General features: G+C 52.4%; 1 protein-coding gene across 2 annotated transcripts in view; it reads right to left on the bottom strand.

Annotated features, from left to right (window-relative positions):
* Positions 1 to 12887, bottom strand: part of APCDD1L (APC down-regulated 1 like) — a 43392-nt gene extending 30505 nt beyond the window's left edge. Inside the window, exon 1 of one of the 2 annotated variants that reach the window (XM_084887257.1) lies at positions 12492 to 12887. In XM_084887257.1, coding sequence (XP_084743383.1) covers positions 12492 to 12540 — 49 coding nt within the window. In that variant the 5' untranslated portion in view covers positions 12541 to 12887. The remainder of the gene's footprint in view (positions 1 to 12491) is intronic. The other variant, XM_084887256.1, reaches the window with a different exon arrangement.
* Between the last annotated feature and the right edge of the window lie 1853 nt (positions 12888 to 14740).

Raw genomic sequence — 14740 nt, 5'->3', positions numbered from 1 at the left:
CTCATTGGTAACACATTCATTGTTTAATAACATGTTATTTTGTCTCCATGAGTTTGAATGTTTTGGGGTGTTTTTACTGTAGCTGATTTCTAATTTCATTCCACTGTGATCTGAGAAGACGCTTGATATGGTTCCAGTCTTCTTGAACTTGTAGAGACCTGTTTTGCGTCCCAACATGTGGTCCATCTTTGTGAATGACCCATGTGTACTGGAGAAGAATTTATATTCTGCAGCTGTGGGATGAAATTTTCTATAAGTATCAATTAAATCCATCTGATCCAGTGAGTCCTTTAGAGTCTCTGTTTCCTTGTTAAGTTTTTGTCTGGAAGATCTATCCAGTGAAGTCAGCGGGCTGTTCAAGTTTCCTACTATGACTGTATTGTTGCCTATCTTCCTCTTAAAGTCCTCAAGAAGTTTTTTATTTTTTTATAATATATTTAGGTGCTCCCATATTGGGTGCATATACATTTACCAGTGCTATAACCTCTTGTTTGATCAATCCCTTTAATATTATATAGTGACCTTTGTTGTCTCTTATGATGGCCTTCATTTTGAAGTCTGTTTTGTCTAAAATGAGTATTTCTACTCCAGCTTTCTTTTTCCCCCCCATTTGCATAGAAAATTTTTTCTAGCCCTTCACTCTCATTCTGTGTGTGTCTTTTGTTCTGTGGTGGGTCTCTTGTAGACAGCATGCAGTTGGGTTATGCTTTTATATTCATTCAGCTACCCTATGCCTTTTGATTGGAGCATATAATCCATTTACATTTAAGGTTGGTTTTTTTGTTTTTGTTTTTTAAATATATTTTATTGATTTTGTACAGAGAGGAAGGGAGAGAGATAGAGAGTTAGAAACATCGATGAGAGAGAGTCATCAATCCGCTGCCTCTTGCACACCCCCTACTGGGGATATGCCCGCAACCAAGGTACATGCCCTTGACCGGAATCGAACCCGGGACCCTTCAGTCCCCAAGCCGACGCTCTATCCATTGAGCCAAACCGGTCTTAGCAATGGATAGGTACTTAATTATTGCCATTTTAATTATGATGTTTCTGGGCATGGTTCTTTTTACTTGGGATTCTCTGTGCCTTCTGAACTTGGTGACTTTTTCCTTTACCAGGTTAGTAAAAATTTCTGCCATAGTTTCTTCAACAATGTTCTCTCTCCCTTTCTGCCTCTTCTGGCACACCTGCTATTCGAATATTGTTACATTTCACATCGTCCCACATCTTTAAACTGTCCTCGTGTTTTTTTTAAATTGTTTTTTCTTTTTGGTTCTTTGAGTGAGTGATTTTTTTCAACCCTGTCTTCTAATTTATTGATTTGATCCTCAGCTTCCCCTACTCTGCAGTGTATTTCTTTCAATGTGTTCTTTATTTGTGCTGTGTCATTCTTTTTTCTGTTTTCATAGTTACTATATATTTTCTCATGCTGTTGAGCATCTTTACCATCATTATTCTGAACTCTGTAACAGAAAATTTTTTTTTTTTTACATCCATTCCATTTATCTCTTCTTCTGGAGAATTCTCTTGTTCTTTCATTTGGTTGTTGTTTCTTTGTCTCATTTTGGCTGTCTGTTTGGGTTTGTGACTGTGTATTAGGTAGATCTGCTACACCTCTCAATCTCTAGTGGAGGACAGTGTCAAATACTGTTTGTGACTAATTAGATCAGGCTAAGATTCAGAGGCCATATGCCACCTCTGCCTACACGCTGATAGGATTTTTGTCTTAAATTGCCCCCAGGCAATCTCCCATAGGTGTGGCAAGAGGTTTTTTCCCAATAGGGTAGAGCAATTGCTTCTGCCAGGAAGCTAATTTTTATTCTTATCCTCTTAATGGTCCTGAACAAATCTGCACTGTGGGGTGGGGCAAGGTGTTTTCCAATAGGGTGGATCAACTGTGACCCCCAGGCAAGGTCACCTTTATAGCAAATGTCTGCTTGAGAAAGATGACTTCCATGCGTGAGGAAATGACTTAGAACAGGAAACCTGGGTGTCAGGAGCCAGGAAGCCCTGTGAGACGGGCTGTGAGAGCCTGTGGGGCTGCCCAGCTGGGGGCAGCGAGAATAATGGCCCTTTGCTGGGTTGTCAGCCCTTGGGGGTAGGAGGGCGCACGGGAGGCCTCCAGCAGTGCCACACACTTGGGGCTCTTCGGAGAATGGGCGTAAAACAAGGGGGCAGAACAGTGAGCCTCCTGAGGTCCTCCCCCCTCCCCCCACCCCCGCGCAGCCACTGGACTGTCCGGGCCCGGGTAGGCAGGAGGGGAGCTGGAGGGTGGCACAGGGTCACCTACAGGGGGCAGCCTCGCGGTGACCTCCTTGCCCGCCCACGTCACAGAGGAGGAAACCTGGCCACGTGTGATTCCCTCTGTTCCATTCCAGAACCAAGCTCCACAGGCGGGGCTTCCACCCGCGGGACTGATTCTCCCCCAGTTTGGAGGCCGAACATCCCAGATCAAGGTGTGGGCAGGGCTGGTTGCTCGGGGGCCTCTCTCCTGGGCCTGTGCCTGGCATGTACCGTCTCCCGTGTTCACATGTGTTCCTCTGAGCATGTCCCCTTTTGCTGAGGACACAGTCCTCCTGGACAAGGACCCACCTAATGACCTCATCTTACCCGATCCCCTTGTAAGGACCCTGTCTTAAGAAGGACACATTTCCACCCTCTGAATGTGGGGGAACAATTCCACCCTCACATTGACTCAAGCTCATTCCGCCATGGGGAGCCGGGCTCCCTCCAGCCTCACTAATACATTCTCATTATTATAAAGAATGCGAGGCAGGCGAGCAGATTCCCTCGGCGCCCTCCCACCCCTCCCCCCTTCCCAGCAGCAACTCATATTATTAGTGTGTGCATCTTTTCAGACGTTTATTTCTACGAAGGAATATACATAAATATGCGCTTTGGCAGAGGGGAGGCTGTTTTTAAAATAAAATTTAAATCCCTGTTACGGTGAAAAACCTGCCTAATGAAAATTATGTTTCAAAATAGACTGAGGCGTTCTTTGTGCTAAATACGATGTCCTTTGTCTCATTTGCAATGGAAAAGTCCCTGTTTAAAAAAATACATTATTAAGAGGCCTTACAATACAAACCACATTTTCCAATTCAATAGCGTCCAAGGTCAGCCAAGCAAAGACAATGTAAACTCGCTGCGGAAGTGTCTTGCTCAATAATGAAATTTGTTCAGAGGGCAGCATTATAATCAGAGCCTGGTACAAGCTGCTGAAATGGTAGCTCTGAAATGAGCCCCATTCAGTAATTGGGAGCCTATTAAAGCAGCTTTCGTGCAATTTCAAGTATTGCATTTCCTGATTAACAAGGATATAATTTCTTGAAGGGAGAAAAAAAGGGATTCTGTTTATGTCCTTGGTTTCCTCGGATTGGCCGTTGCGTGAAGAAAGGCCACCGGCCAGGCAGAAGCTGAGGAGACACACTTGACCGGGAAGAGGGGCCTGAGGGCCAGCAGAGCTGAAGGAGGAATGTTAGGAGGATCTGTCTTTACTGGCCACCCGAGTTCTGTTTGGACCTGGAGACCAGCTGAGTCCACAGCTACTGTCCCCGATGCCCAGGGCCACCGTGCCAGCCTCCCTGGTGGCAGGCCCTACGCTAGTGTGGTTTGTAGATGCCTCGTCCTTTGGGCCAACGCCCCCTGTCCTCCGGGGCCGGGGCGCATCCTCTGCAGCCACCAGCCGCTGTTGCTATGGGCCCTGAGACCCCCTTTCTTGGAGTCTCTTCTCTGTCTCGCGTCCATCTGGCTTGCCTGCCCCCATCCTGGCATCAGAGCCCTCTAATTCCTCATTTCTCCCACCTGCTCTACTAAACTTTCTGAGCAAATTATCTATATAAACAGGGACTATGTTTCACCCTCTTGATATGAACTCCAGCCCTGAGTGTGGCTCAGTTGGTTGGATGCCATCCCGTGCACCAAAAGGTTGCTGGTTCAATTCCTGGTCAGGGCACATGCCTCATTGCGGGCTTGGTCCCTGGCATACGAGGGACAGCTGATCAATGTTTCCCTCTCACGTCAATGTTTCTCTTTCCGCCTCCCTACCTCTTCCTCTAAAAATAATTTTTTTTAAAATCTTAAAAAATGAAAAAGAACTCCAGTAGTTCTGGCCTCAGATCCTCTGGAAGCTCTCTGGCAATGAATATGCAAATTTCCAGTGATCTAGGTCTTCTTTGAAGCCCTTTCAGGATTCTGGAGCCTTAGGGTCCTGACCTCTCTCCCCTGCCCCTGTCCACAGCAATAATGAATGCCCTGGATGCAAATGGACTTAACTGTTCACGTGTAACCTGGAACTCTGACTTCTCAGGAAGTCGGGCTGCCCCTACATGCCCTCAGCGGCAGAAATCCACACACACAGGCACCGATAGTCCCTGAAAGCTTGGGGTGGGGTTTACTCTGCAGATGCACCTAGTCACTCAATCATAAGACACTGCTTTCTCTGAGATTTCAATGGGTACTTTAAATTCACCCTCCCCAAAAGGCAGATGAAAATGCAAAAGTACTGTAAGACTGGGGGGGGGGGGGGGGGGGGAAGGCAAGTCCAACATTGGTCATTATAAAAGCCCAGGGATTCTCACTCACCAACAAGTTGGCTTTCATTTCAGTAACTGGGTTGCTGTTTAAAAGATTGTAGCCCATCAGAGTCTGGTTAAAACTCCTGGGCCAAACAGTAGACTTAGGTTTCAAACTATCTAGAAACCATACCCAGCCACCCAAACACATGTTAAAACAGCTAATTGTATATTTCAAAGAGCAAGTAATTTTGTTTTACTGTGGTCACTGTGATTCCAAGCTAAACACATTCATATCTTACTCTCTGTTTTTATGAATATTTTGGGGGAAGAAGTGGGGTTGGGTGTGAGCTATTGCTTTTCTTCCCATCCTAATATATAAAAACCCAGGGTCTGTAATGACTGTCTGAAGGCTCGACTAAACACTGGAAGTCAGTCCTGCAGTCAAGTGCTGGGTTGCCATGGCGACCGAGCATTGACTGCTGCCAGTGCGGGAGCTGCAACCCAGTACTGGCTGCCGAGGGTGCTGTGGAGCAGCCCAGAGAGAGGCTTGTGGGGAGAGAGGCGGGGTCTGATCTGCAGCCTCCTTGGTCTGACCAGCCATTGCCTCTCTCTTGCCAGGCTTCATCAGCAGCCATGCCTCTGTTTCTCTCTGGGCCTCCGAGGGGGCTGCTGATCAGCCCCACCTCTCTGATCAGGCCTGTTGATAGGCTCAGAGACGTTGACTGCCATAGAAACTGACCAATCAGAACCAAATCTGGGTGAACTGTGAGGAGTCAATGGCTGCCTATGAGGAGAAGCTTTTGACACTGACTGGCATAGAAACTGACCAATCAACCAAATTGGCTGGCAGGGAGGGCAGTTGGGGGCAACAAGGCCGGCAGGGGAAGGCAGTTGGGGGTGAGATTAGGCTGGCAGTTAGATCAGGAGAGGGCAGTTAGGGGTGATCAGGCAGTCAGGCAGGTGAGTGGTTAGGAGCCAGTGGTCCCAGATTGTGAGAGAGATGTCCAACTGTTGGTTTGGGAATCGGGCCTAAACTGGCAGTCGGACATCCCCCAAGGGGTCCCCAATTGGAGAGGGTGAAGGCTGGGCTGAGGTACTCCCCCCACCCCTATGCACGAATTTTGTGTACCAGGACACTAATTTTCAGTATAATTTAACACTGAGGTTTGAGGAGGGCAGCTCAAGTTTTAAATGCACTTTGAGCTCTGAGGTGAGCTAACCTCAGTAAAGCATATATACTATTTAGCTAACAGTTCAGAGGTTATGGTCTCAAAGTGGACACTGGAGGCATACTGACCAGGTGCTTTGGTTGCAAGCAGCCAAAGCCATGTCTGACACATAAGGCTAAACTGGGCTTCCATGGAGGGGCATGGGTGCTCACTGATCTAAGAGGTGTTCTGGGGATCCGGCTGGTGGGAAGTACCCTGCAGTTTCTCTGGGACTCCCCTGTGGGCAGGATACATTTTAACTTCCGGTCATGGACATAAGATTCCAAGTCTTGGGGCAAACATCCTGTTTGCTCACCCTGAGACTCATGCCCCAGGTGGAGGGGAGACACCTTGATTGACCATCCTCCAGGCTTCGTGTCAATGAAGAAACTGTTGCTGCTAGCAGAAGGGAGTATGACATTACCTACTGCTGACATCTACCCACCCACAGCTGTGTTCTGGTCTCAGTCACCCTATCAGGACTCTGATTCCTGGTTCTGAAGCCCCATCCACTTGACTGGAGACAAGGCACCTTTAGCATCCCCTCAGGGTTCTGTCTAAATGTCTGAAGGTTGGGGCCCGGCTCTTCCTTAGATCAACACCAGGAGCAAAATTTGTCTAAAACCATCTCTCCTGCCCAGGACCTCTGGTGCATTCTGGGTGATCCCACTCCTGACTTCAGGACCCAATCCCTGCAGTCAGGTCAGGATTCCCAAGCCTCAGTGTCCACTACTTCTCTAACCAGCCTCTTTTTTGCTGAGGTTCTATCGAACCTTGGGGATTGCATGTCTTGGAGATTATAATCTCGGTGACAGCAGACACCCAGCCCCTTTCCTTGGAACCCACATCCCCAGATGGAACTGGTCTTGTAGGAATACAGAAAAATCATATAAAGACAAAGAGAAAAATCATCCAAAATCCCACTTCCCACTAATTTCTTATGTTTTCTTCTAGTTTTTTTTTTTTTTTAAATAAGGATGCCACCCTCCCAATTAAAACGTATTTTAAATCAAATGTATATATACTGTGTTTCTGTTCTAACATTATGCCAAAATTATCTTCCCATTTCATTCAATATTTTTAAATATATAATTTTTTTGTGGGTGCATAATCCCCTCAAAATTTGTTGACATCTTTGCCTAACATTGGGAATTTAGGTTTTGGTCTCCTGGTCTCTCTTTCCACCCTGGGTCTTTGGTCATGGCTTGTCCCTGCCCCATCACCTCTCAACTGTAGGCCCATCACCTAAGTTCTTGAATCTCCACTTCCCAGAAGCACCTGATGCCTTCCCACCCACCAGAGGCGGCCCTTCAGATACAGCCCGAGGAGCTGTGGGCTGAATTGTGTCCCCTCAAAAGATACGTCCAAGTCCTTCCTCGGAATGTGACCTATTTAGAAATGCAGTTGTAAATAGTTAAGATGAGGTCCCACTGGTAGGGCGGGTCCTAATCCAAGAGGACTGGCGTGCTTCTAAGAGGAGGAGACACCCAGGAGGAGGTCGCCCTGTGGCTCTGGAGGCAGAGGCAGGAGTGACTCATTGAAAGGCAACGCAATACTGACTGGCACCTGCCACTGGAAGACACCGGAAGTCACGCAGGGCCACGGCCTTTCAGCAGAAGCCACCAGAGGAGAGAAGGACTCTCCCCCATGGTTCCAGAGGGAGCCGCCTCCATGACACCCAGGTTTTGTTATTTCCAGAATGGTGAGCCAGCTCACTTCTGTTGTTTTAAGACACCCAGTTTGTGGCACTTTGCACAGTAGTCCTAGGACACAAACACATGGTGCCACCCCACCCACTAGTGGGGGCCCTTTGGCTACATCACCAGGCAAAGGCAGCCCACGCCCCCGGTCACTTTTGGAGCAGAAACGTGGGCTTCTGACGTCCTGACTCTGCGCCCCGTCCTCCGCTGACCCTGTGAGCCGCCATTTCTGACCCTTCCTGCCGCCACACTCTGTGCTCCGCGGCCTGCCCTAAGAAGCAGTATATCTTGGTCCGAAGATCAGAACCTAGAGCAGTGTCCTGTCACCTTAATGATGACGCAGTGACGCCCACCAGGCACCAGTCTCACCTGCTCCGCAGCCACCCATGGGCAGACAGGACTGTGCAGAGGAGGAAACCGAAGCCCAGAGGGATTAAGTAATTAGGAAGCCAGTGGAGCAGCTGGAGTTAGGATGTGGGAAATTGAATTCCAGAGCCCAGCCCACGCAGCTGTCTTTGCAGATGGACAATTAAGATCCTTCGCTCTTCAGCCCCTCTCAGAATCACATTTAACTGAGAATTTAAGACTGTTCTTGTTAGCATGCCTGTGGTCTCCACACTGTGATCTTCCGCCCTAAGTCACGTTATGTACACTGCCAGCCGCGTGCCTCAGCGCGTGGGCATCTTCTGCTGCCCACACTTCTCCTAAACCGGCTTCTTCCCGATGGGCAGCGGGGCAGGAGGTCCTTGCCTGAACCTCGAGCTAAACTTTCCAGTAAGGGCAGTTGAGGCGTGAAGCTCGGTGGCCCACAAACCTCAGTCCCTGGGCTGGCCAGCTGGATGATCATAAGCACACGGTCTCGCCTCTGTCCTCTGTAACACAGAGGTGCCAATTGCATAGGGAGGTCATGGGCAGAACCGGCTGAGCACAGTGCCTGGGCGAGGTCTCTGTCTCATGCCCCACGTGCAGCATTTACGGAAAGACCACCTGGCCATCTATTATCCCTCAGGGAAAAATGTGCATTTAGCTCACTGCCACTGCTCGGGTTTCACCGAGTGGATGTGAAAGAGATGAGGAGCAGGGACGCTTCTCAGAAAGCTCGGGGGAACCAAGGGCGAGCTGGGAACAACTGCACCACAGACGGAACCAGCTACTTTTCCATATGTAAAGAGCACTAACAAATCAATAAGAAGAGATTCTTTAAGAAGTCCGATATAAAAGTGGGCAAAGGGTATGACCAATAGGAAAACAGATACAAGGGGCCCTAAAAGTAGAAATAGACGTTCCTCTTTGCTCATATGGAAAGGAAGGAAGTCTGAGCATCGCCATTGGCAGGGTTTGTGAAGAATGATGCTGACAGGTGGCGAGGTTGCAGGATGGTGGTGCGCCCATAGGCCACCCGTGGGGGTGTTGACTGTGCACTCCATGTGGAATGGAGGCTCGAGAAAGACCTTAACACACATGTTGCTGCAGCAGTTCCACTGTTAGGAATTCACACCCATATTTGCAGGTGAAGGGGAGCCTGGAGGAAGGGAATGTTGTTCTAAGCAGAAGGAACAGCCTGTGGGTGCATGCATGTGCGTGTGTGTGTGTGTGTGTGTGTGTGTGTAGGTTGTGGTGGAAAGGAGGTGACTTGATGGACAGCCTGACACTTCCGTGTGGCTGCGTCACAGTGGTGGCAGCTGGGGGTGGCCATCTTCTCTGAGGAGTCTGTGGGGATGAGGGCCAAATGGGGGATGAGGGCCAAATGGGCCCGGAGCCCTGGGAGAGAAGGCAGGGCTAAGGGGAGAGGACAGGCTGGGGACGTGGCTGAGCTGAAGGAGGGTCTGGCTGGGACTGAGCCCCACACCCTGAGCGACTCGGACGTGGACTTGCTTACATTCTATGCGCGGACAGCAGCATTGGGTTTAGGGAGCCACCACATACACGACCGACGCCCTGCAGGCTGACGCAGGGCCTCCTATGCACCAGGCTGTCCACTGGCTTGGGGGGGGGGGCACCTATCTTGGAAGTTTTGTCAGGGCTCCTTCTGGCTTCGGAGCTTTCATTAACATTGTTAATTTCCAGTGCATCCACAGATACTGCTTCTTGGGTCGCTTCTAACTGGCCCACCGCCCAGATGGTTTTGAAATCAAGGAAGCTGCTCAGTTTGCCTGGAGCTGGGTATTTTGAATCTGGAGATTATAGCTCCGGTCAGAACGATAAGCAAAACAGCTGGCCAGCATTGACCGCCGGGCGAGGCAGCAGGAGAAAGTTTCTGCTGATAACTTTCTTTATTTTAAATAATTAATCCGATTACTGGTCGCCATTCTCTGTTGATTTTCGGAGGAGTGTACTTAAGTTAATTTTCCTCCCAGTTTTTATTCTCGGATTCAAAGCGGAGCCCCACACTGACAACTAATTTATTATGGGCTAGCCTGTGATTTCGTTCTAGTTAATCTGTCTCTAAATGATAACTTGCCATCGAAAAGTACATGGTTGGAGATAAAAGCAGGGCTGAAATTAGACTAAAAGAAATGAGAAATAGAAAGGAGCAGTGGTTTCTCATTTCCCCCCCTCAAGCATAAATTGCCGAGTAAGGAGATTTTTAAAAGCCAGAAATTGCTGTGGCGTGAACCCGAGCTGGGGGCCGGGGCGCTGGCAGGGGCGCAGCTGGCATGGCAGGGCTTTGCTGCCGGGGGTCCCTCACCGCACTCACCCACCCACGGCCAGACATTCACAGAGGACATCCTCAGAGACGAGAAGGAGCGAGAACAAATGGGAAAAATCAGTGACCAAATTGGCAACTCGCTTGGGGTGCTGTTTTTCTTGGGACCCCCCTGTACCTTTGATTTCCTGATTGCTCAGAGCAAGAATAACAAACCCATCCGACCTGGTGATTTTGACAGATTCATCGGAAAAGCTACCAGTTGAGTCTGATGGAGCCGTACACGTGGTTTTCAACCAAGAGTACACCCCCTCTCCCCCGGGGGACATGTGGCTGTGTCTGAAGACCCTTATGGTTGCCATAACTGGGAGCTGTTACATTGGCAGGTAGAGGAGAGGCCACGGATGTGGCTAAGCATCCTACAGCGCATGGGGCAGCCCGCGGAGAGAATGGTGTGGACCACAAGTCAATAGCATTGAGGTTGAGCAACGTTGGTGTGTGCTTCCGTGTGCATGCGTGCGTGTGTGTGTGTGTGTGTGTGTGTGTGTGTTTACTCTTTGTGGATTCACTTGGTGGGGCCGTTGGTGTGTCCTCCACAACATTTCTGGAACCTGGGACATGAAACAGGCACGCCTCTGCTCAGGTACCTAAATTATGTACGTATCTGAGGATTAACTGGAAGCGACAGGACCTTGGTGCCTGGTGATGAGCCAGGGGGAGAAGAACTTGTGAAGAAAGTGTTCGGTGGGAAACGGTGCTCGGCTCAGGGCAGGGAGCTGCCCGGGCAGCTCTAGTGGGGTTGGCGCCCTCCTAGTCTGTGTCTGCACGCAGGGCCATGGCGCCAGCTCCCATCGGGTGCTCCCTCCCGGCTCCCCTCCGGGGGAATCTGACTGACTCCCATGGCAAAAGGTGGCCCAGGGGCAGAGCAGCAGGACTCCCTGAGAGCAGGCGCCATGCTAACTTCCAGGGATTTTGTTGGCATGGAGAGCACTAGCCGTGTGCTGTGGCCACACCTGCACAACCTGGGGTCACCTGTCCGGCTGGGCTCTCAGGCTGTCCCTTTCCCGTGGGAGGGAGCAGGTAGGGAGGGATGGAAGGGAGCAGAGAGGGAATGATGGGAGGGGGCAGGGAGGGAGGGATAAAGATCATGGTTCCTCCCTCTCCTGGTTCAGCTGTGCGCCCAGCCGCCCAGCCGTCCCCGCCACCCTCCCCACCCTCCCCACTTCCTCCCCAGCCAGAGAACTGGGCGCCGTGCCCTCTACACATTGCTGGGGACTCCTCCTGGCCACCTCTCACCTCCAGCCCGTGGTAAATGCACCCTTTGGGTGGATGTGTCTGTGACTCTCAAACTGCTCACCCACGCCTCCCTTGACTTCCTTCAGACCCTTTCATCTCCCCTCCATCTAGCGCTTAGGAGCTGGAGGTGGGGAAGAAGACCCATCGAGGGCTCCTGCAGGCCTTCCCGGCTTTGCCCGTGACTGTACAGGAGCAGAGTGCCTGCTCCCTGGTGCCAGGCGCATGCTCCGTGCTGTCCCCCCTCCTCTGTAGGCCTCACAATAGGCCTGGCCAGAGGGGAGGGCTTGGTGGCCCATTGGACAGATGGGAGCATTGGGCTAAGAGCTGATGGCCATGCCGAGGCCGCACAGGTGGGCGGAAGCTGATCTGGGCCTCAGAGCCCGGTGGTCTGACTCCAGGGCCAGAATGCCTCACCCTTCACAGTGTGAGGGTGCTTGGGGGCAGCCGGGGCTGGGCACACTGCCATGACTGTGGTGGTTCTTATCGTATTTCCAGTGATGGCACCCCATGGTCCGTTGGCATTTGTAGAGTTTTGCCCATTCCCCACCCTCTAAGAAGCACCAGTGCACGAACGAACGAGCAATTATTCCTCTACGGGGGTCCTGGGGTCCCTTGGCCACCGTCTCTCTCCCAACCCCCCACCAGCCTGGCCCAGGGTCCCTGCACCCTCCCCTAACTCCTCCAGCTCTGCCTCAGGACACAGCCCCGAGCACCCACAGGGCCAGGTTCCGTGGGGAAGCCCAGCGCTGCGGCCCTGCTATCAACACCGGGTTTGTACCTGGCCGGCGGCTCAGGGGGCCTGGGATCCTCCTCATCCTCTTGGAGGTACCAGTCCCCCTGGACCCCACCCCAGGGCTCCTCCTAGTGCCTGGAAGTCAAGCCTCCAGGGGCTCGGAGGGCAGAAGAGTGCACACCTGGCCGGTGACACCCTCCCTCCCGCAGGGCCAGGAGGAGCCTGGAGCCAGCAGGTGCCGCAGGTGAGGCTGGGAAGGGAGGGGGAGGCAGCATCGGCCTTGGGCGCAGACCCAGGCGGCAGTCCCCACGGATTCTGGGGCGTCAGACGGCGAGCTCCCTCCCTTCCGACCTCAGACAGCGAGCCCGCCAGGAGGAGGGTGGCACCTACCTCCCAGAAGCATCAGGACCCAGGCGTAGGGGAGCATGGCTGCGGGCATCCCGTCGGGGCTGGCTGGACGGCCTGGGCACCTCCGCAGCGTGGGAGGGAGGCGGGCGCGGAGCTCCTGGGCCGCAGGGCCGCTGGCGCCCGGCTGGGGTCCCGCGAAGAAGCTGCCCGGGCCCTGCGCCCCCCTTGGCGCTCACCCTCTGGGCTGCTGATGGTTGTAAGTGGAGCGGCGCACTCATAGGTCCAACTTGCCAGAAGAGGTGGAGACAGCCTCCGGCGCTGCGCGCTCACCAGCGCCGTGCGCCCAGCCCGCTGGCACGGCTCCTCCTGCCATTCAGGCCCCAGCTGACCCCTTTCCGCCGGCCCCTCACCTCCCCCAAAGTCTTCGCTGTGGGCAAGACCCCCTCAATCCGGTGCACTCCCTCCCGCAAAGTGCACCCAGGCAGGCTGGTCCCTAGAAGGACGGGGCGGGGGAGCTCTCCTGAGCCCCGCTGGTCTCTGACCCTTGAAGTTTCTGCTCAGATTCTCTTGGGAAAGTCACCGGGCTTGGCGCTCAGCTAGGGGTACAGGGCAAAGGGCCAAACTGGCGCCCAGCAGCCAGCGCGCTCTGTCATTAGCCTGCGGGTTCCAGAGAGCATCCAAGCCAGTGAGGCTCGGACCAGGGCGGTTCCCCACCCTCCTGCCCCAGCTCCTCCTCCTGCCACCACCTCCCAGTTCCCATCGGAGTCATTTTAGGGTGACAGCCCAGAGGCAGCTGGATGGAGGACAGGCAGCATGGCCCAAACCAGTCACCTCTGCCCCCCACCCAGGTCCCGCAGCTCCCAGGCAGTTCCCAAGTGGCAGCAAGGCTGAAGGAAGGTCGGAAGAAGGACGCCATGAGTTACTGGGTTTATGAATGAAGATGAGAGAGAATCACTTGGATTGGAAAACATTTAGCTGGATTGTTTCTGTCTACATGGGCCATCTGGATAACTGAAGGGGAGCTGTGGTGGATGGGGCTGAGGCTGGAGACATGGAGATCTGGATGTCTGTTCTCATTGTGTTTCCATGAACTGGGAGAGGGCGAGGGAGAGAGAGAGAGAGAGAGGGAGAGAAAAAAAAAAGGGGGGGGGTGTGGAGAGACAGAAAGTAAGGAAGACGAGAAAGAAGAGAGAACAGGAAAGGGAAAGTCAGAGAGAGAATAAGAGGAGAGAGATGGAGACGCCCCTTGCTGAGGGCTTGGGGATGGGGGACTGGCCTGTGCCCAGGGTGCCCAGGCCAGCTGCCAGGCAGTCCTCTGACAGGTTATAGACCCACCTCCCGTGCTGTGGGCTGCTTGCACCCGACCTGGCCTCTGGTCCTTATGAGAAGCTTGGGGGATGCTCTCAGGGATCCAGGAGCCCCAGCCCAAGCCGCTGGGCTGCCCTGAGCCCTGCTCTCCGGGAGCAGAGGAGCAGAGTGGGAATGGGCCCCAGCGTGATCTTCCACAGGTGGAAATGTGAGAGAAACGATCAATCTCCTTCCTGAAAATGACATTTCTTCCCCGGTCTCTGAGATGCTGAGAACAGCGTGAGACAGGAGGGGCCTTGCTGGAGTAGCGGGGGCCAGCTCCCCCACAGACGGTGGCTCCGTGCCACACGTTAAGCTCTCAGGAAAGGGGCAACCTTTCGGGCCGCGGAGGAGTTGCACAGGGCGAATGTAATTGCATAATCAGGACTATCCGTGGCAATTATGTGTCTTTAAATTTGCAAATAGTGCAGTTATGGATAATTTTAAAAATTGTGTCCATGATTAAGACGCACTCTCGGGATTCTGAATGAAGGGTGCTGCTGGGCTGGCGGGGGTGAGTGTTCACGGTGTGGCATGGGGAGTGGGTGCTACACTGACAGCCCCGGTGAGGGCCCAGTTCGGTACTTTCAGCACTCAGTTACTGCTGTCCACAGTGAGAAGGTCCTTACAAGGTCTGACGAATTGCATTATTGACTTGTAAATAGGAGGAATTGCTGATAATTATGGAAGGATTGTTAGCCCCATTTTACAGAACCAGGAAACTGAGCTCAGAGACGTTGGGCCACTGGCCCAAGGCCACACAGCTGGAAGGTGGCAGACTCCCCAGGCCCCACCTATGACCAAGATGCTCTGTGTCTCTATGGGGTGCCCTGTATCACTGAGTTGTAGTTCCATTCCGAATCTGAAGATGTTATTGAAAAACTAGAAGCCCAATGCATGAAGATTCATGCTAGAATGGGCTTTCCTTTCCCTGGCTGCCGGCA

Source organism: Pipistrellus hanaki (genome assembly GCF_964339955.1).
Source record: "Pipistrellus hanaki genome assembly, chromosome: 6".
In the NCBI taxonomy this organism is placed as follows: domain Eukaryota; kingdom Metazoa; phylum Chordata; class Mammalia; order Chiroptera; family Vespertilionidae; genus Pipistrellus; species Pipistrellus hanaki.
Note: the sequence above shows the minus strand (reverse complement) of the source record. Positions and strands in the feature narration are given on the sequence as shown.